General features: G+C 43.1%; 1 protein-coding gene across 4 annotated transcripts; it reads right to left on the bottom strand.

Moving 5' to 3' along the window:
* Positions 1-1771: 1771 nt before the first annotated feature.
* On the bottom strand, positions 1772-18913 carry LOC109903649 (intermediate filament family orphan 1-like). Of its 4 annotated transcripts, none has more exons than XM_020500495.2 (9): positions 17574-18913; positions 13060-13120; positions 11756-11851; positions 11395-11535; positions 10930-11111; positions 9136-9256; positions 8486-8581; positions 7835-7965; positions 1772-5994 (listed from the first exon to the last, which is right to left on the bottom strand). In XM_020500495.2, the coding sequence occupies exons 1-9, from the start codon at positions 18590-18592 to the stop codon at positions 5832-5834; spliced, it is 2010 nt and encodes a 669-aa protein (XP_020356084.1). In that variant the 5' UTR covers positions 18593-18913; the 3' UTR covers positions 1772-5831. The 4 variants fall into 4 exon arrangements, with proteins under 4 accessions (XP_020356084.1, XP_031645217.1, XP_031645218.1 ...); XM_031789357.1 differs by having other exon boundaries at positions 5111-5994; positions 10930-11114; XM_031789358.1 differs by having other exon boundaries at positions 5111-5994; positions 8486-8578; positions 10930-11114.
* Positions 18914-19898: the final 985 nt, after the last annotated feature.

The following is a 19898-nucleotide window of genomic DNA, read 5'->3' as shown; positions in this document are numbered from 1 at the left end:
GTTTTGGGTCACCATCAAAGCACCCCCACACCATCCTACCTCCTCCTTCATGCTTCACGGTGGGAACCACACATGCAGAGATCATCCGTTCACCTACTCTGCGTCTCACAAAGACACGGCAGTTGGAACGAAAAATCTCAAATTTGGACTCGTCAGACAAAAGGACAGATTTCCAACGGTCTAATGTCCATTGCTCGTGTTTCTTGGCCCAAGCAAGTCTCTTCCTATTATTGGTGTCCTTTAGTAGTGGTTTCTTTGCAGCAATTTGACCATGAAGGTCAGATTCACACAGTCTCCTCTGAACAGTTGATGTTGAGATGTGTCTGTTACTTGAACTCTGTGAAGCATTTATTTGGGAGGTACAGTTAATTGACGATTTCTGAGGCTGGTAACGCTAATGAACTTATCCTCTGCAGTAGAGGTAACTCTGGGTCTTCCTTTCCTGTGGCGGTCCTCATGAGAGACAGTTTCATCGTAGCGCTTGATGGTTTTTGCGACTGCACTTGAAGAAACTTTCAAAGTTCTTGAAACTTTCCGTATTGACTGACCTTCATGTCTTAAAGTAATGATGGACTGTCATTTCTCTTTGCTTATTTGAGCTGTCCTTGCCATATTATGGACTTGGTCTTTTATCAAATAGGGCTATCTTCTGTATACCAACCCTACCTTGTCACAACACAACTGATTGGCTCAAACGCATTAAGAAGGAAAGAAATTCCACAAATGAACTTTTAAGAAGGCACACATGTGAACTGAAATGCATTCCAGGTGACTACCTCATGAAGCTGGTTGAGAAAATGCCAAGAGTGTGCAAAGCTGTCAAGGCAAAGGGTATCTATTTGAAGAATCTCAAATATAAAATATATTTTGATTTGTTTAACACTTTATTGATTACTACATGATTCCATATGTGTTATTTCATAGTTTTGATGTATTCACTATTATTCTACAATGTAGAAAATAGTTTTAAAAAAATAATTTAAAAAAACTTGAATGAGTAGGTGTGTCCAAACTATTGACTTTTGACTAATGTATCTATTTTACAACCATATATTTGTATATATTTTTTAAAAGTCAAAGTTTAGAGTCTATATTGTCGACTATTGCAAAAATATAGTGAACGGAAATGGAAGCGATCACTTGCGGAAACGTGCGGACAGTTGCTCTGACTTGCCTTTGTGAACCTCTAGGGATAGCCTACTGCTTTGTTTTGTTTTTCTCAGATCAACAACGCTTGAAAGTACGCCATGTCAGTGTCTAAGTAAATCCACTGCTAAACAGAAATGGAGCTCAACATAAAGTGTTTGTTGGTGTCTGTGTTCGTGTGTCTACTGGCCGCTTCAAGCTCAACGCAGAAGCAAGAAATAGTGTAGGCAAGCAGATTGTGATGAAGTTGAGCTCAGCTGCTGCCGTGGCCACGTAGCAGACGTGCTTTCGAGCAATGTCTCTTCGGTGTCCACAATGACTTCAAAGTTCACAATGCGACAGTTTTCCTTTCAGTCAGAGGGCACAAAGAATTACTGGTACAGTGTTTTAAATGCGCTGAACTTGTAAATGAATGTTTTTGCAATGGGCTTGTTCTCTGATTTTAGGGTTGTTTTAGTGCTCACTCGTTGATTTGCTTTGGTGCTTCCTCCTTTTTACATCATTTCATTCTTTTAGGAAAGTCCAAATGGAAAGCGAATGATAAAATCATTAGGGGGTATGCCTAAGGAAAACAAACTACAGCCATGGAAATGAATGGAAACAAATACAACTCCAGGGACCACAGTCTCCTTCAACATATTTTATTTTGTACACCACTTCCATTAATACATTGATTGTTTACCTATTGTTTCCAGAAACCTGGAGGTTGTGATGTTACACAGATACATTGTATACACAGTCCCAGATCAATTATATTGGTCTCAACGGAGTACAAGTCTTCTTTTTGCAACCACTTAATCATTATGACATCTCCATACAATGCTGCTGTTTGACACATTCATATTTGTAAGTCACCTGCATTTCAATCATGTTGACCGATATACACTGAGTGTACAAAACATGAAGAACACCTGCTCTTTCCATTACATAGGCTGACCAGTCAGGGGTGGGCAATTCCAGTCCTCGGGGGCCTGATTTGGTGTCACAGTTTTGCCCCTGCCCCGTCTAAAACACCTGACTCCCATAATTACCTAATCATGATCTTCAGTTTAGAATACAATTGGATTAATCAGATGTGTTTGCTAGGGATGGAGAAAAAGTGTGACACATATCAGGCCCCCGAGGACTGGAGTTGCCCACCCCTGCGTGAACGCTATGATCCCTTATTGATGTCACTTGTTAAATCCACTTCAAATCAGTGTAGATGAAGGGGAGGTGACAAGTTAAGGAATGATTTTTAAGCCTTGAGACAATTGAGACAAGGATTGTGTATGTGTGCCATTCAGAGGGTGAATTGGCAAGACAAAATATTTAAGTGCCTTTGAACGGGGTATGGTAGTCGGTGCCAGGCACACCGGTTGGTGTCAAGAACGGCAACGCTGCTGGGTTTTTCACGCTCAACAGTTTCCCGTCAAGAATGGTCCACCACCCAAAGGACATCCAGCCAACCTGACACAACTGTCGGAAGCATTGGAGTCAAAATGGGCCAGAATCCCTGTGGAACACCTTCGACACCTTGTAGAGTCCATTCCCAGATGAATTGGGGCTGTTTCAATATTAGGAAGTTGTTCCTAATGTTTGGTATACTCCGTGTATATAATTTGAGACTGGAAATGTAATGTTCAACTCTTTCACCACATATTAATCGTCATTCTCACACAGCTGTTGCTAATATTCATATTTCAACATTGATGTTTTCAAAAGTTTACTTGCCGAGCTTCTGTACACAGTTGCATGACGAGGTATGGCAGTCTATTGATGGCTATGGCGATGCAAGTTTTAAGACGGCTTTTGCTGTTGTTGTTTTTCTTCCGTGTTTACTCTTTTGCGGTAAAGATGAGAGAATTACTAGGCAGACATTCAAGTTTTATAATATGAAAGATATGTTTTGATTCCCCAGAGAGGCGAACAAGTAAACTCTGAAACATTCTTGCGATTACAAGACAGACAGCACTAGACAGAGGTACATGCACACCAACGAAGCTAGTCTCAGAACGCGCAAAGACACTCACCTATACAATGGCCACCTTTTTCACTCATACGGTCCGATATCGCTTTCTGAAATCTCTTCCATGCATTCCTGGCTTCTCTTACATGGATTTGTCTTCTCAGTGCACATTGACATGTTATGTACATTCAGAAACAGCTAGTACTGGTGTTATATGTTTGCAGTTTTTATACAGTGTTTATCATTACTGTTGAATATAGATCCATTTGTGCAACCTATATATGGAGATTTACAAACTGTACAATATAGGGGGGGGGGGGGGGGGGTATTTACAATAGGCTTTCAGACATCAATAAACAAAGGAGGGCTCGATTCAATCCGGAGCGCGGACAACCTGTGTTGTAGTGTGATTGAAATGTAAAGGTCGTTTCTGATTGAGCCGAACGCGGAGACATTGCTTTTAAATGTCAATCGCGCTGTAACGCTGATCTTCCGCACTACTGATTTGAATCGAGACCTAAGATATGTTTGCTGTTTTACGTTTTCTCCAACTGTAAACACTGAGCATGTTCAAGTGCAATGAAACTGTGTCACATCCAGAGACAAAACCACAGATCTCACAAAGCAGATGGTTAAACACACTGCCCGTGTTCAGATAATGAAGGTCTCATGTGCTACTACATAAAACATGTCACAGTTTGAGTGCCCTTGAACGAACTCCCAAAGAAGTTATTCGCTTGCTAGCAGTATGTTAGATTGTCCTGAACAGGATCAACATCTACTCTAGCCTACTTCTCCCTTTGTCCACGGCCTTTAAACTCATACCTCTTGGCTGTCCATTTTAAAAGTGCACCAAAATAGCAGTCTGATTTCCCCCCCGTTGATTGATCAGAGAGCTTTTTTGAGTTCAAGATAAAGTCACTGCTGGCTGGGGATTGATACGCTAGCATTGAGTGTGTGCTTTTGTAGGATTTATTTATGTGGGTTGTGATATCAACACTATCCATGGGTCTAATGCAGAATGCTTCTATGTTTGCTTATAGCTTGGAATCCCAGCAATGTGCATGACAGTGCAAAGCTAACGGTACCAATGTTTTACTTTTGACTCGAAACTTTATAGCAATGGCTTTTGTGAATTATCTTTGCAAAACTACATAATATTATCCTCTGCATTTCATATTAAAAACAATCTATCAACTATCATACTTTCTTTATAGTTATTTGAATATTTAAAAAAGACATAGCGATCTGAATTTCAACGATGACTGAAAAAGTGCTGAAATAAATGAATCAAGTATGTATGAATATGTAATCAAATACAGTAAATGATAATAAATCCTACATAAATACAAATGTGAACTTCTGTTAATAACATGTTGTGTATATACGAATGTTGAAGGATGTCTCCTGACCCCTCCTGTCTCAGCCTCCAGTATTTATGCTGCAGTAGTTTATGTGTCGGGGGGCTGGGGTCAGTTTGTTATATCTGGAGTACTTCTCCTGTCCTATTCGGTGTCCTGTGTGAATCTAAGTGTGCGTTCTCTAATTCTCTCCTTCTCTCTTTCTTTCTCTCTCTCGGAGGACCTGAGCCCTAGGACCATGCCCCAGGACTACCTGACATGATGACTCCTTGCTGTCCCCAGTCCACCTGGCCATGCTGCTGTTCCAGTTTCAACTGACCTGAGCCCTAGGACCATGCCCCAGGACTACCTGACATGATGACTCCTTGCTGTCCCCAGTCTACCTGGCCATGCTGCTGCTCCAGTTTCAACTTCCACCTGACTGTGCTGCTGCTCTAGTTTCAACTGTTCTGCCTTATTATTATTCGACCATGCTGGTCATTTATGAACATTGAACATCTTGACCATGTTCTGTTATAATCTCCACCCGGCACAGCCAGAAGAGGACTGGCCACCCCACATAGCCTGGTTCCTCTCTAGGTTTCTTCCTAGGTATTGGCCTTTCTAGGGAGTTTTTCCTAGCCACCGTGCTTCTCCACCTGCATTGCTTGCTGTTTGGGGTTTTAGGCTGGGTTTCTGTACAGCACTTTGAGATATCAGCTGATGTACGAAGGGCTATATAAATACATTTGATTTGATTTGATTTGATGTAAAGCCTTTTCAAGCAATCTTTCTACAGGTTTCCTAGAAGTGGTATCCATTCTTTTAAAAAGGGAAAATAGATCATGAGGAGGACATTAACTATAAAGAAAATACATTTCCATAGATGACTATCAACAGCTAGGTCCTTTCCCTTTAGCACATTGCAAATGCTCATTTTGTTTGACTGCAACAGACTACTAGATAATGACCTGTGCAAATAGTTAGCTATTTTTTTTGTTTGCCTTCAAAAATGCAGCTGTGGTTTCAAATCTGTAACTGCAATGTAACATAAGGCATTTATTCCACAAAAACTGTGTGCAAATAGTTTTTGGTTGGACCTTGCTACAAACAGCAAGGTCAATGTGCAAACTTAACAAAAATGTATATATTTTGATCGTTCATATCATATAAGAAGAGATATAAATAGCACAATGTTAAGAAATTCATTGACATGTTTTTAAGTGCCATTTAGTCCTATCCTCAGATTAGGTGTTTTAATAACCTGAACCACAAGAGGGCAGTGATGACATATGGCCATGGAAAGAGTCTGCTAGTTTTACATAATTGATGGCAAAAAATGTAAACAGCAGCACTATCCCGACTATGGTACATCTACAGGGCATCATCAGGAAGGATTAGGACTTCCTCCATGGTAAGTGAGGGACCGTACCACTATTAACCTGTGTTTCACAGTAGGGTTCATCACTTTCAGAGTCTGTGGGTGGGGACGCCTTTTTCCACTCCTTCTCTCCATCATCAGAGTCTTCCATTGCCGCAGTAATGAGAGGGGGAGATTTCCTGAAAGGGAGACAGAGAGGTGGAGTCAAGACAACAGGCAATGAATGTTCTCGAGACAAGATGACTCAACGGTCCGTAGTCATAGTCTGGTCCCAAATCTGTTGAGACGTCTTGCCAACTCCTATGGTCATTGGAGTAATAATGACCATAGGAGATGGCAAAACAGCACAAACTGATCTGGGACCAGGCTACCATACTCACAGACGGGTCAATGTAACGATGGTACAGTGTGGCTAATCACAGTACCTGCATTCTCCATTGTGTATACCTGTCTACAATCTTGTGTGTTTATCGCTGCCATTGTATGATATGTTGTACTTATCTCTCTGGCATCGTGGAATAGAATATTGTTCTTCTGTCACTAGCATTTCCGTCTGTCTAGTATTGCATAGACAGACCTACATCCACGTCTCTTTAATATACTGTATGAAATCTATCAGTTAGGTTGGGAGAATTAAAGAGTTAACCTGAGTGCCAAATCTAGGTCCAAAAGGCTCATTAGCTTCTACCCCCAAGCCATAAGAGTGCTGAACAATGAATCAAATGGCTACCCAGACTATGTGTATTGACCCTCCCCTCCCCGTTTATTATCCATGCAGAGTCCCTTTACCCCTACCTACATGTACATATTACCTCAATTACTACGACTAACCTGTACCGCCAACTCGGTACCGTGCCAATGTGACCACAGTGTGGTGAAGAAGGCACAACAGCATCTCTTCAACCTCAGGAGGCTGAAGAAATTTGGCTTGTTACCTAAAACCCTCACAAACTTTTACAGGATACCTATGGCACCCATCCTGCCGGGCTGCCCCATAACCGCAGGGCTCTCCAGAGGGTAGTGAGGTCTGCATAACGTATCACCGGGGACAAACTACCTGCCCTCCTGAACACCTACGGCACCCAATGTCACAGGAGGCCAAAAAGATCATCAAGGACAACCACCCGAGCCACTGCTTGTTCACTCCGCTACCATCCAGAAGACGAGGTCAGTACAAGTGCATCAAAGCTGGGGCCGAGAGACTGAAAAATAGCTTCAGACTAGGCCATCAGACTGTTAAACAGCCATCACTAACACAGTGAAGCTGCTGCCTACATACAGACTTGAACTCATTGGCCACTTTAATAAATGGATCACTAGTAACTTTAATAATGACACTTTAATAATGTTTACATATCGTGCATTACTCATCGCATATATACTGTATTGTATACCGTCTATTGCATCTTGCCTATGCAGCTTGGTCATTGCTCATCCATATATGTATATATTCTTATTCCATTCCTTTACTTAGATCTGTGTGTATTAGGTAGTTGTTGTGGAATTGTTAGATAACTTGTTAGATATTGCTGCACTGTCGGAACTAGAAGCACAAGCATTTCACTGCACTCACAATAACATCTGCTAACCATGTGTATGTGACCAATAAAATTTGATTTGATACCGGTACCCCCTGTATATAGCTTCGTTATTGTTATTTTATTGTGTTACTTTTTTTACTTTAGTTTATTTAGTAAATATTTTCTTAACTCTTATTTTCTTAAAACTGCATTGTTGGTTAAGGGCTTGTAAGTAAACATTTCATGGTAAAGCCTACACCTGTTGTATTCGGCACATGGGACAAATTAACATTTGATTTGATTTTGATTTGACATCTTGCTATCTTTGACCTCTTTTGGTATCTAATACCAGGGTATCTCTAGGTATCCCTAGGGTATCTCTAGGTATCTCTAGGGTATCTCGTGACCGATTGGATATCTCATACAGGTATCTCATACCTAGGGTATCTTTCTGAGCGTTTAGGGTGAGCGTTCAGCACCATGCGGAGGTGTCTGATACCTGTCCCCACTCTGGGTGATGAGTCTCCTGCACGTCTCCATCTGCACGTCCAGGCCTCGCTTCATGGAACACATCTCCATGTACTCGTGCAGGTGTCGGTTCATGTCACTCTTAGCCGTGGCCAGCTCCAACTGTGGAGACGTAACGTGAGACAATCCATACTGTAAGTTTGCTGTCTGGTGTTGAAGTGTCACCACAAACATGTTGGAGTGATGAGGGGCGGGATCTTTACAAGCGCAAAAACCAAAAGGCTGCAGTCGTTTGCATAAATCTTTTTTTTCTAGTTTGTCGTCTTCTTTTAGGTCGATCGTATTTGTCCTTCCTATCGTTGCCACGGGGAACAGAGAAACTAGCAAATGAGAAAGCTTCTGGAAAGACTACACTACCTTCAATTGGTTACTTCAATGTATCTTATCATCTACATAGGAACTCATTTCAACGGTGATTCATGTAAGCACATGGAATGGCTGACTTGTTCATTTCCATCATTTAATAATCCCAGAGAAACGTCTATGTATTTACGGCTCTGTTTACATCTCTGCAGGCTTATAAATAGCCTTATCCTGCAGCAAAGTCCTCATATTGTACAATCTGCAGGGGGACAACTGTGGTACTTAGAGAAGGGCTTTTGTATGTTTGGGTGTGTCTCACCTCGATCTGGTCGATTGTCTCCTGATACTCCTTCTCTCTAGTCTGGAAGAGGGACTCTGTGTCCTTTATCACCTTCTCTATGGACTCCTCCTGCTGCTGCGTGGTGTGTGTGTGTGTGTGCGCGCACGGAGAGAGAGAGAGAGAGAGAGAAACACATTGTTTTGTGCTTATTTGCCTAATATACATGAGATAAAAGGAATGTCAATCAGTATATGGAAATGTAATATACTGCCAATCCATTGCATAAGTACAGCTCAATTCCAAAGTGTCTCTATTGCCCTGCCTCTGTGTGTGTGTGTGTGTGTGTGTGTGTGTGTGTGTGTGTGTGTGTGTGTGTGTGTGTGTGTGTGTGTGTGTGTGTGTGTGTGTGTGTGTGTGTGTGTGTGTGCTTGCTACCAGCTTATCAAATTTACACTGTGATCCACGGATCAGGACATATCAATGTCACAGTCATACATGCAATGTTTAAAGTAGGACAGAGACATAGACAAGGCAGCCCAACCATAAGAATAATTAATAAGCAGGAAGTACAGTGAAACACGCCCTTTAACACAGTTCTGGGATCAGCTTACCAAGCCAGCTCCTAACATTAACCATTACAGTGGTAAATACAAAACTTAAATCAGCCAGTGGCAGGTATAGTGGCCTACCTCTCCCTGGGTCTCCACTGCTCCCAGAGTGTATCCTGGAAAATCCTCCCACAGCAGCAGAGTCTCCTCAGTCTCCTCCCAGGCCAGGCTGTCACAGTCGTCCTCAAACTCACACTCCCTCCTGCAATAGTATGGCTTACTAGTTGTTACACACTGAACAAAAATATAAACGCAACGTAACGTGTTTCATGGGCTGAAATAAAAGATCCCAGAAATGTTCCATACGCACAAAAAGCTTATTTCTCAGATTTTTCCTGTTAGTGAGAATTTCTCCTTTGTCAAGATAATCCATCCACCTGACAGGTGTGGCATATCATGAAGCTGATCAAACAGCAGGATCATTACACAGGTGCACCTTGTGCTGGGGACAATAAATGGCTAAAATGTGCAGTTCTGTCACATAACACAATGCCACAGATGTCTCAAGTTTTGAGGGAGCATGCAATTGGCATGCTGACTGCAGGAATGTCCACCAGAGCTGTTGCCAGAGAATTGAATGTTAATTTCTATACCGTAAGCCCCCTGCAACATCGTTTTCGAGAACTTGGCATTACATCCATCCGGCCTCACAACCGCAGATCACGTGTAACCACGCCAGCCAAGGCCCTCCACATCCGGCTTCTTCACCTGTGGGGATGGTCTGAGATGAGCCACCCAAACGGCTGATTAAAACTGTGGGTTTTCACAACCAAAGAATTTCTACACAAACTATCAGAAACCGCCTCAGGGAAGCTCATCTGTGTGCTCGTCATCCTCATCAGGGTCTTAACCTGACTGCAGTTCGGCGTTGAAACCAACTTCGGTGGGCAAATGCTCACCTTTGATGGCAACTGGCAGGCTGGAGAAGTGTGCCCTTCATCGATGAATCCCGGTTTCAACTGTACTGGGCAGATGGCAGACAGCGTGTATGGCGCTGTGTGGGCGAGCGGTTTGCTGATGCAACAGTTTTCAACAGAGTGCCCCATGGTGGCAGTGGGGTTATGGTATGGACAGGCATAAGCTAAGGACAACGAATGCAATTGTATTTTATCGCTGGCAATTTGAATGCACAGAGATACCGTGACGAGATCCTCAGGCCCGTTGTCGTGCCAGTCATCCGCCGCCATCACATCATATTCTGTACATAATTCCTGGAAGCTGAAAATGTCCCAGTTCTTCCATGTCCTGCATACTCACCAGATGTCACTCATTGAACAAGTTTTGGATGCTCTGGATCGACGTGTACAACAGCGTCTTCCAGTTTCACCAATATCGAGCAACTTCACACAGCCATTGAAGAGGAGTGGGACAACATGCCACAGACCACAATCAACAGCCTGATCAACTTTATGCAAATGACATGTGTTGGGCTGCATGAGGTAAATGGTGGTCACACCAGATACTGACTGGTTTTCTGATCCACGCCCCTACCTATTTTTTTAAGGTATCTGTGACCAACAGATGCATGTCTGTATTCCCAGTCATGTGAAATCCATAGATTAGGGCCTAATTTATTTATTTCAATTGACTGACTTCCTTATATGAACTGTAACTCACTAAAATCTTTGAAATTGTTGCGTGTTGCGTTTATATTTTTGTTCAGTGTAGTTTACTGGCCGACTCTGGTCCGCTCATTGCTTACAAGTGACAGACTAGTCCTGGTGATGAGCAGTGTGCAAGCTTTTAATCCAGACCAACTCTAACAGTCCTGATTCAAATAATCATGGTCTGAAATTTAGAGTGTCTCCCCAGTTGTAGTGATTGAGACTTTATCAGACCCCGATTGCTGACCATTTCCACATAGTTAGGACTCACAGCTGGTTCAGCATCCTCTGCATCTCCTCGTTGATCTGATTGGCTGACGTGCTACATGACTCCTCATCATTGCCCCTCTCGCTCTCAGAGATGCTGGTTGGTTCATCCCCATCACCGCCTTTAACCGACTGGGCCGCCTGCTTTCGGGGCCGGCGAGTCAGAGTGGAAGGAGGTGTGGCCATCTGCTAGATAAAGGTGGAATAACAGTGTAATAGCAGTGTAATAAAGGTGTAATTAACATGAGTTGACCTAGAAGATATGAGTGGACTTGCTTCCACAGAATGGATCATGCTGTAATTATACCAATCAACGATTGCTCCAACAGATCTAGAATCAGCTTACCTTGGGAAAATCCTACACTTAACCATTATGGTGGTAAACGCTAAACTGATCTCATATCAGTGTCTAGGGGCTACCTAACATATAGTATAGTTAGTTGTATAGTGGCCTATAAGCAGTCCTGACCTGGAAGATCTGGATCATGTCTTCACAGTTCCTCTGCTGGGCCACATCACACAGGCGAGCCGTGATGTCGATGCGTCTACAGATGTCCATGTCCACCTTCATGGCCTTCTCCTGGATCTTACTGTCCAGATCTGACAGGTTCTGATAGAGAGAGAGAGAAGGAGAGGAGAGTGAGTGACCATCGCAATAGGAAATACGTGTTCCCAAATCTTATTTGTATTTTAAAATACAATTTTGAAGTAACTCAAAAGTGAGTAGGGCAAAACTCCTATTCTAAGCCATCTCTCATAGGACTACTTTTGAGGTATACAAATCTCAACAACTTGAGTGAGCTATTCCAACGTTGCTATGAGGGACTCACGTTGCTCATTAGGCCTTTAAAGAGGACCAGCTCAGCTTTCAGCTGTTTCACCCTGAGAGCCAGCTCATCCTGACACACCTCACTCTCCTGGAGATCCTGTACACACGCACACACACACACACACACACACACACACACACACACACACACACACACACACACACACACACACACACACACACACACACACACACACACACACACACACACACACACACACACACACACACACACACACACACACACACACACACACACACACACACCTTATTTGCATTGCAAGTATGACATAACATAACTGATTATAAGTATGCATAATAAATAGAATGGGTGGTGTATTGCATAGTTCATTTGTAGTTCTTTCCAGCTCAAGTTACACAATACACTATCTCTCTACTACTGCTTTCCAATCAACCCAGCTGATCTGGAATCATAATGTTAGTGTGATGGGAAATTTTAAAAGGGGTAACCTGCAGTTCAAACGATAACAAAGCAGTCGCCCTCCAGCTTTTTAGGTGCACAGCTTAGGGAAGGGGGGTTCGGAGAAATGCAACCACTATCAAATTCATAGACGGTGTTATGGACACAAGGACTCACCATCCATGAGTTCAAAATGATAGTTTTACCATGTTTTAAAGCTACACTATACAGTTTTTGTTTACAATTACATTGTTTACCAACAATGGAGTAAAACCCACTTCTATTTTGGGTTCTGAGGGGGTTTGACTGTTGAACTAAGCTCACGAGGCATTTACATATGTTTTGTTTTTCAAGAATCAATGGCTATATGTAATTTATTAAAACATGTATGCGTAACCGATGTGAAATGGCTAGCTAGTTAGCGGTGGTGCGCGCTAATAGCGTTTCAAACGGTGACATCACTCGCTCTGAGGCCTTGAAGTAGTGGTTCCCCTTGCAGAGGCTGCGGCTTTTGTGGCGTGATGGGTAACGATGCTTTGTGGGTGACTGTTGTCGTTGTGCAGAGGATCCCTGGTTCGAGCCCGGGGCAAGGGGACGGAAAAAGGTTTAACTGTTACATTGATTCTGTTGACCCGGATCACTGGTTGCTGTGGAAAAGGAGGAGATCAAAAGGGGGGTGAGTGTAACGGATGTGAAATGGCTAGCTAGTTAGCGGTGGTGCGCGCTAATAGCGTTTCAATCGGTGACGTCACTCGCTCTGATGGGTAATGATGCTTCGTGGGTGACTGTTGTCGGTGTGTGCAGAGGGTCCCTGGTTCGGGGACGGACGAAAGTTAAACTGTTACATATGTTGCCCTTTATCATTGACAAAGTTAAGGGCTTACCTCCTCCAGCTCAGCCACTTTCTCCTGGAGGTCCACTCTGAATGTATATTCTTCTTCCCATCTGTTGAAACACACACACACACACACACACACACACACACACACACACACACACACAGTGATCATATAGATGAGAATGGAGATGGATGAGGAAGTCATCACCACAACATCGCACTATTCATCACTGTCTCTTCTGGGGAGACAACTTCCAATTACACACCCAATTTTAGCAGTTCAATCCCACAATCACCATTATTGTCTATTTAGGCTATTCTAGTACTTCAATTTTCCCGTCCATCTGTGACTGAGTGTAGATAATGTTGTCAAAGGCCACAATGTCTCACAAATAGTAACACTGGATCGAATCCACAAGCTGACAAGGTAGAAATATGTAATTCTGCCCCTGAACAAGGCAGTTAACCCACTGTTCCCCGGTAGGCCGTCATTGTAAATAAGAATTTGTTCTTAACTGACTTGCCTAGTTAAATAAAAATGTATGTAAAAAAGTTCCAAATAACAGGTAGAAACCAGGCAGACAGCCTAATACCATCTCCTATAGGCTACAGTGTTGTGCTCATGCGGTTCAATTAACCAATAAGGCCCAAGGGTGTGTGGTATATGGCCAATATACCACGGCTAAGGGCTGTTCTTCTGCACGATACAGCCATTAGCCGTGGTATATTGGCCATACATCACAAACCCCAGAGGTGCCTTATTGCTATTATAAACTAGTTACCAACCGTGGAGGCTACTGAGGGAAGGACGGCTCATAATAAGGGCTGGAACAACACAAATGGAATGGCATCAAACACCATGGAAACCATGTGTTTGGTGTATTTGATACCGTTCCACTGATTCCGCTCCAGTCATTACCACGAGCCCGTTCTCCCCAATTAAGCTGCCACCAACCTCCTGTATTACCAAAATAACTAGACCAGTAAAAATAAATGTTTCGTCATACCCTTGGTATACGGTCTGATATACCACAGCTGTGAGCCAATCAGCATGCAGGGCTCGAACCACCCAGTTCATTCTAAAGTTTGATGGAGTTTGTATATCCACGTTGTGTGCCTAATCTCCCTTACTCAGCTGTGTTACGGAACAGGACACCACGTAGTATGCATATAGAGCACCCTGCTGCAACACTTACTGAAGGTGAAGTGGCCTAACCCAGGAGGGTGCATGTGCCATAGTCCACGTTGCCTATACACACTGTTATCAGTCTGCTCAGATGGGGATGCAGTAGCCTGTTGTTAACAGTATACGTGGGTAGCCTATGCTGTAAATTCAACCTGGTCTCATAGCATTTTGTATTATTCCGTACGTAAATCCGAGACACTCCATTTAGTATGATATGTTATGTTTCGTATGGTATGTATTAAATTGTGGATGTCCATCACCCATTTCATATAATATGTTATGAATTACAAAACGCACTATATTCTACGAATTTGCTAAACTTATGATATGTTAACCTTTGGGGAGACGATCGCATTGTACGCCCACCCATCCACCCAGACCAACCAGTCTTTTATCCCACAGGCCATAAACTTTCTGAATCTGCACATAAAATGAAAAAATATATTCTTATTGCTGCATTTTGACACAATTAATTTAACCCTGGTAAAAATTCCCTGTCAGTTAGGATCACCACTTTATTAAAAAAAAAAAAAATAGTAGAGAGAATCATGTATTTCAGCTTTTATTTCTTTCATCACATTCCCGGTGGGTCAGAAGTTTACATACACTCAATTAGTATTTAGAAGCAATGCCTTTAAATTGTTTAACTTGGGTCAAACATTTTGGGTAGCCTTTCACAAGCTTCCCACAATAAGTTGGGTGAATTTTGGCCCATTCCTCCTGGCAGAGCTGGTGTAACTGAGTCAGGTTAGTAGGCCTCCTCGCTCGCACACGCTTTTTCAATTCTGCCCACTAATCTTCTATAGGATTGAGGTCACTCCAATACCTTGACTTTGTTGTCCTCAAGTAATTTTGCCACAACTTTGGAAGTATGCTTTGGGTCATTGTCTATTTGGAAGACCAATTTGCAACTAAGCTCTAACTTCCTGACTGATGTCTTGAGATGTTGCTTCAATATATCCACATCATTTTCCTACCTCATGATAACATCTATTTTGTGAAGTGCACCAGCCCCTCCTGCAGCAAAGCACCCCCACAACATGATGCTGCCACTCCCATACTTCATGGTTGGGATGGTGTTCTTCAGCTTGCAAGCCTCCCCCTTTTTCCTCCAAACATAACGATGGTCATTATGGCCAAACAGTTCTATTTTTTTGTTTCATCGGACCAGAGGACATTTCTCCAAAAAGTACGATCTTTGTCCCCAAGTGCAGTTGCAAACCGTAGTCTGGCTTTTTTTATTGCGGTTTTGGAGCAGTGGCTTCTTCCTTGCTGAGCTGCCTTTCAGGTTATGTTGATATAGGATCGTTTTACTGTGGATATAGATACTTTTGTACCTGTTTCCTCCAGCATCTTCACAAGGTCCTTTGCTGTTGTTCAGGGATTGATTTGCACTTTTTGCACTAAAGTACATTCATCTCTAGGAGACAGAACGCGTCTCCTTCCTGAGCGGTATGACGGCTGCATGGTCCCATGGTGTTTATACTTGCATACTATTGTTTGTACCGATGAGTGTGGTACCTTCAGGCATTTGGAAATTGCTCCCATGAACAAACCAGACATGTGGAGGTCTACAATGTTTTTTCTGAGGTCTTGGCTGATTTCTTTTGATTTTCCCACGATGTCAAGCAAAGAGGCACTGAGTTTGAAGGTAGGCCTTGAAATACATCCACAGGTACACCTCCAATTGACTCAAATGTTGTCAATTAGCCTATCAGAAGCTTCTAAAACCATGACATCATTTTCTGTAATTTTCCAAGATGTTTAAAGGCACAGTCAATTTAGTGAATGTAATCTTCTGACCCACTGGAATTGTGATACAGTGAATTATAAGCGAAATAATCTGTCTGTAAACAATTTTTGGAAAAATGACTTGTGTCATGCACTATAGTTTGTTTACAAGAAATTTGTGGAGTGGTTGAAAAACGAGTTTTAATGACTCCAACCTAAGTGTATGTAAACTTCCGACTTCACCTGTATATGGTTGTCACTGTTTTTAATGTTGTTGTTTTTTATTGTTGAACCCTGACTGCACAACAAATTTCCCAATTGGGACAATAAAGATAACTTGAACTTGAACCCTACTTTCGGTTTTGCCTTAGGTATACACTGTATAAGTTGAATGGAAAATGAAGTTGCATTCTATTCTAGCTTCACACAGCCCCCTGGAGACTTATTACACAAAAACTAATTGTATGTTACTGTATTGTTACGAGACAGTTGTTTTTCATGCGATCTAAGGCAGATGATTGGAAATGTTCCCATGTTGAACAATTTGACCTTCTCAATAAAAGAGAATTAGAGGAAGATGTTTCAGCTGGCAAGGCATAGAGGCTGGTGAACAGAGAGTTGACGTTGCCTTGTTGCCATTAACATTCAGACAGTTGATTATAGGCTGTAGTGAAGGTTACTGGTGTCATTTAGTGATGTCAGCATCTTCTCACAGATGCTGCAGAAGGCGAGTGCGATGGGTAGAGGGGGTGAGAGAGAGAGAGAGAGAGCGAAAGAGAGAGGAACAGGGAGTTTGTATGTGGAAGAGAGAAATAGAGTGGGAGAGGGTTCAAGTGAGAAAAAGAGAGCAAGAGAGGGAGTGATAGAGAGAGTGTGAGAGAGGAAGAGAAAGTGGGAACAAGGAAAAGAGAGAATAATGTGAACAGCTGCTAGCGGCCCCACTAGCGGTCACAGGTTTCAGTACAGTGCTGCATTGCAGGTGGTGAGACGAAACGCAGATGGGCGGAGGAGGGAGAGGGAGAGAGCGCGCGAGAGAGAGAGAGGCCATGTGAGAGAGAAAAAGCATTGTACTGCTGACTTCTCCCCAGCCAATTCAGCCCTCTCTAGATAATCTCCTATTGGATAAGAGATTGGCCAGTGCTGTTCTTTTAAACGCTGTGATTAACCATGTTTGAACTATGATCCCCAACCAGCCTATAGTGAAGCCTTGTAATGGCATATCACTTGGGAAGTACAGGGGCAATTTGAAGACAAAAAGTAGAGCGGCTAAAACCAGAAGCCATCTTATGGAGGATGATGATGATGCCTCTTCATTTCAACTCAGTTCTAAGAAAGCAAAAACACACTATGGTTGATTAGGCTCAAATCAGGTTACTGTTAGACAAGACATTGGCAGAAGGACACAGATGTTATGGTATCTGTAACTATAAAAAGGATCACTGATTAGTAGAATCGGGTGTGTAATTAGAGCAGGGCTGGGGGAAAAAAAACCTGCACAACCCCTTCACTCTCCAGGAGGAGGGTTGGCCAATCCTGGGGTATAGAGACAATAAATGACATCACACATCAGGCCTACAGTTGACAATAACATAGGCTTAAAGCCCCAAGCCTTTAACTATAATGGTTAGACGCTTCATCCATACCTGCGTTTATACTCATCCCTCTCTCGTTTCACCTTGCCCAACACGTTGTACAGGGCCCGTATCTCAGGGGTGATGGTGTCGATTTGTACACCTACTCCGTCGGTTTGGGCACAAGGCACACCCGTGCCTGTTATGCGCGAATCCCTCCCCGCGCCAAATCTGCGGTCGTGGTTGTAGGACCAAACGGCGCCGGGAAGGAACCGGGGAGGCGGGTTAGTAGACATACCAGTCCCAAAACGGAAATATTTCTCGTTAATGTTGGATATCGTCTCGCAAGGATCGGTAGGGGTTAATAAAGGACTGATGGAAATATGTGGAGTGAGTTGGTTGGAATTGAGGTTGCAATTCGAGTCAGTCAGAGTCGAGTTCCTAAATACTGATTTGCTGTTGGACTCAAAGACGGGAGTTGTAGGCCTGTTGAGTGATGGAGAGAGAAGGCCTCCGGGCAGGTATGCCGAATTATTGACGTTCTGGAGGGGGATATGTCCGGGCCTAACTGCGATGGACCCTACGAAACCAGTCTGGACTCCCATTTCCTTAGTCAATGGCTTTTTCCTGTGTCCTTCTCCTGAATTGTCCTCATTATTTTCCAAAGCCTGCTGAAGCTGCTTCTCCAAAGCTTTATTCCGACGCTCCAGCTCATGAACTTTAGCCAAAAAGCAGCGGAAGCGCAAATTCAAGGTCTTGAGAACACTGATGTTGGAGCCCAAGTCATTACGCAGGGCCATCGCTGCGGGGGGCGGCGGCGCACGGTGCATGTTGTTCAGGTGCAGATACCCGAGTCCCGAAGGTGGCAGCGCACTAAATTCCAGGCCAGACAGCCCATCTTGTCCAAAGCCAGTGTGCTCACCCAAGATGAAGCCTGAGTCAGGTGCACCGTATGCGTCTAGGCCTGTCATGGAAGAATCCGAATTGCTGCCCATCTGGTTATGCTGCTGTTGCTGAACCAGGTACGCGTTCTCCCCCAATAACGGATTCATGCTTGCGTATGAAAATCTGAAATGTTCGAAATCCGGCATGAAAACAGACTTCTTAATTTAGCTTGAAAGCTAACTCCTGATGCAAATAATGGCCTTACTTGCTCTATCCCTAATAGCCTTGCCCTGTGAAGAGTTAGCACATGCGTCCTACCAGGACAGAATAAGATAACTGAACTAAATCAAATAATTTATAGGCTATAGGTAAAAAGGTGCTATTGAACAAGTAGAATATTCCACGTCTTAAAATTACACCCGTCAGTGACTGAAAAAGCCGCAGCAATCAAGCGGTGAAGGCTACCTGGCTGGCCGCAGCGCAACTACCAACTTTGGCGTAGGGATGTCTGCCGAAGTAACAGTACAGTCAAGACCATGGCCAGGCAGAAATAAACAAGCTACTGCGGGTTTTAACTACCGCCATGACTAGAGTAAACGCGCAATCACCTACTGCTTCGCTTAAGTAAATTCTCGACACGTTTCATTAATGTCACATTGTGTGTTTATTTGACCCTACACGTGAGTAATATCAATGGCATTATTGTCTGTAAGTCTAACTTTGTCACCATTATTTCAATCAAAAATGGCTCACGGTTTAGGAGTTTTACGGCACCCTCAGCATCCATTGGGGACGTCAGAGAGAGCCCATAATAACGTTGCCTGTAAGGTTCTCTGCTCATATTGTCTAAAAGCTATGGGCTACTGGCTTACTGAAACGTTTGGACTGTGCTTTGGGCAAAAGTAGGCCTACACCTAGTTGAAATGTTTGCTACACATGCTCCATTACACAATTTCCTGTTGTTTGATCAAGGAGGGCTGAAATATGGTAAAATACATTTGATTTTATTTGACACATACATAAAAGCAATAGAGAACATACAAAAAAAAAGTTGAATGTTGTCAATTGGATCAGTGGAGAGAAGAGTGTGACTTGCTGACAGGCCACGCCCTCTTAGTGTAGATAGATGTTGCTGTTGGTCATGAATTCCTGACTTAACGTGTGTAGATCCCAAACCCCCCCCCCCCCCCCCCTCCTCTTCCAATAGCATTTTGAACATGTACCGTGTGTCCCCCACAGGAATCTATCTACCCATTAAAATCAGACTGATGTGTCGTAGTGCAACTGGAAGTGGCATTCACAGTTGCAATGGAGGATGTTGCTCTTTACTCAATGGGGGTTTTCACAGTACTGGTTGGGTGTATACTGACTTGTAATTGAGGAGAATGGTGTTATCTCAAACGTTCTGGTGGTCTTCGTTGTAGTAGAATTGTCAGGGCTAAACAGACTTGAATTTATGGATGTTGGTATCATCTCAGTGTTTTTATTCTGTGTTCTGGTAGCATAGGGAAG

This window comes from Oncorhynchus kisutch, linkage group LG14, assembly GCF_002021735.2.
Source record: "Oncorhynchus kisutch isolate 150728-3 linkage group LG14, Okis_V2, whole genome shotgun sequence".
NCBI classification, from domain to species: Eukaryota; Metazoa; Chordata; class Actinopteri; order Salmoniformes; family Salmonidae; genus Oncorhynchus; species Oncorhynchus kisutch.
The sequence above is the reverse complement of the archived record's forward strand: the minus strand, read 5'-3'. Positions and strand labels throughout refer to the sequence as shown.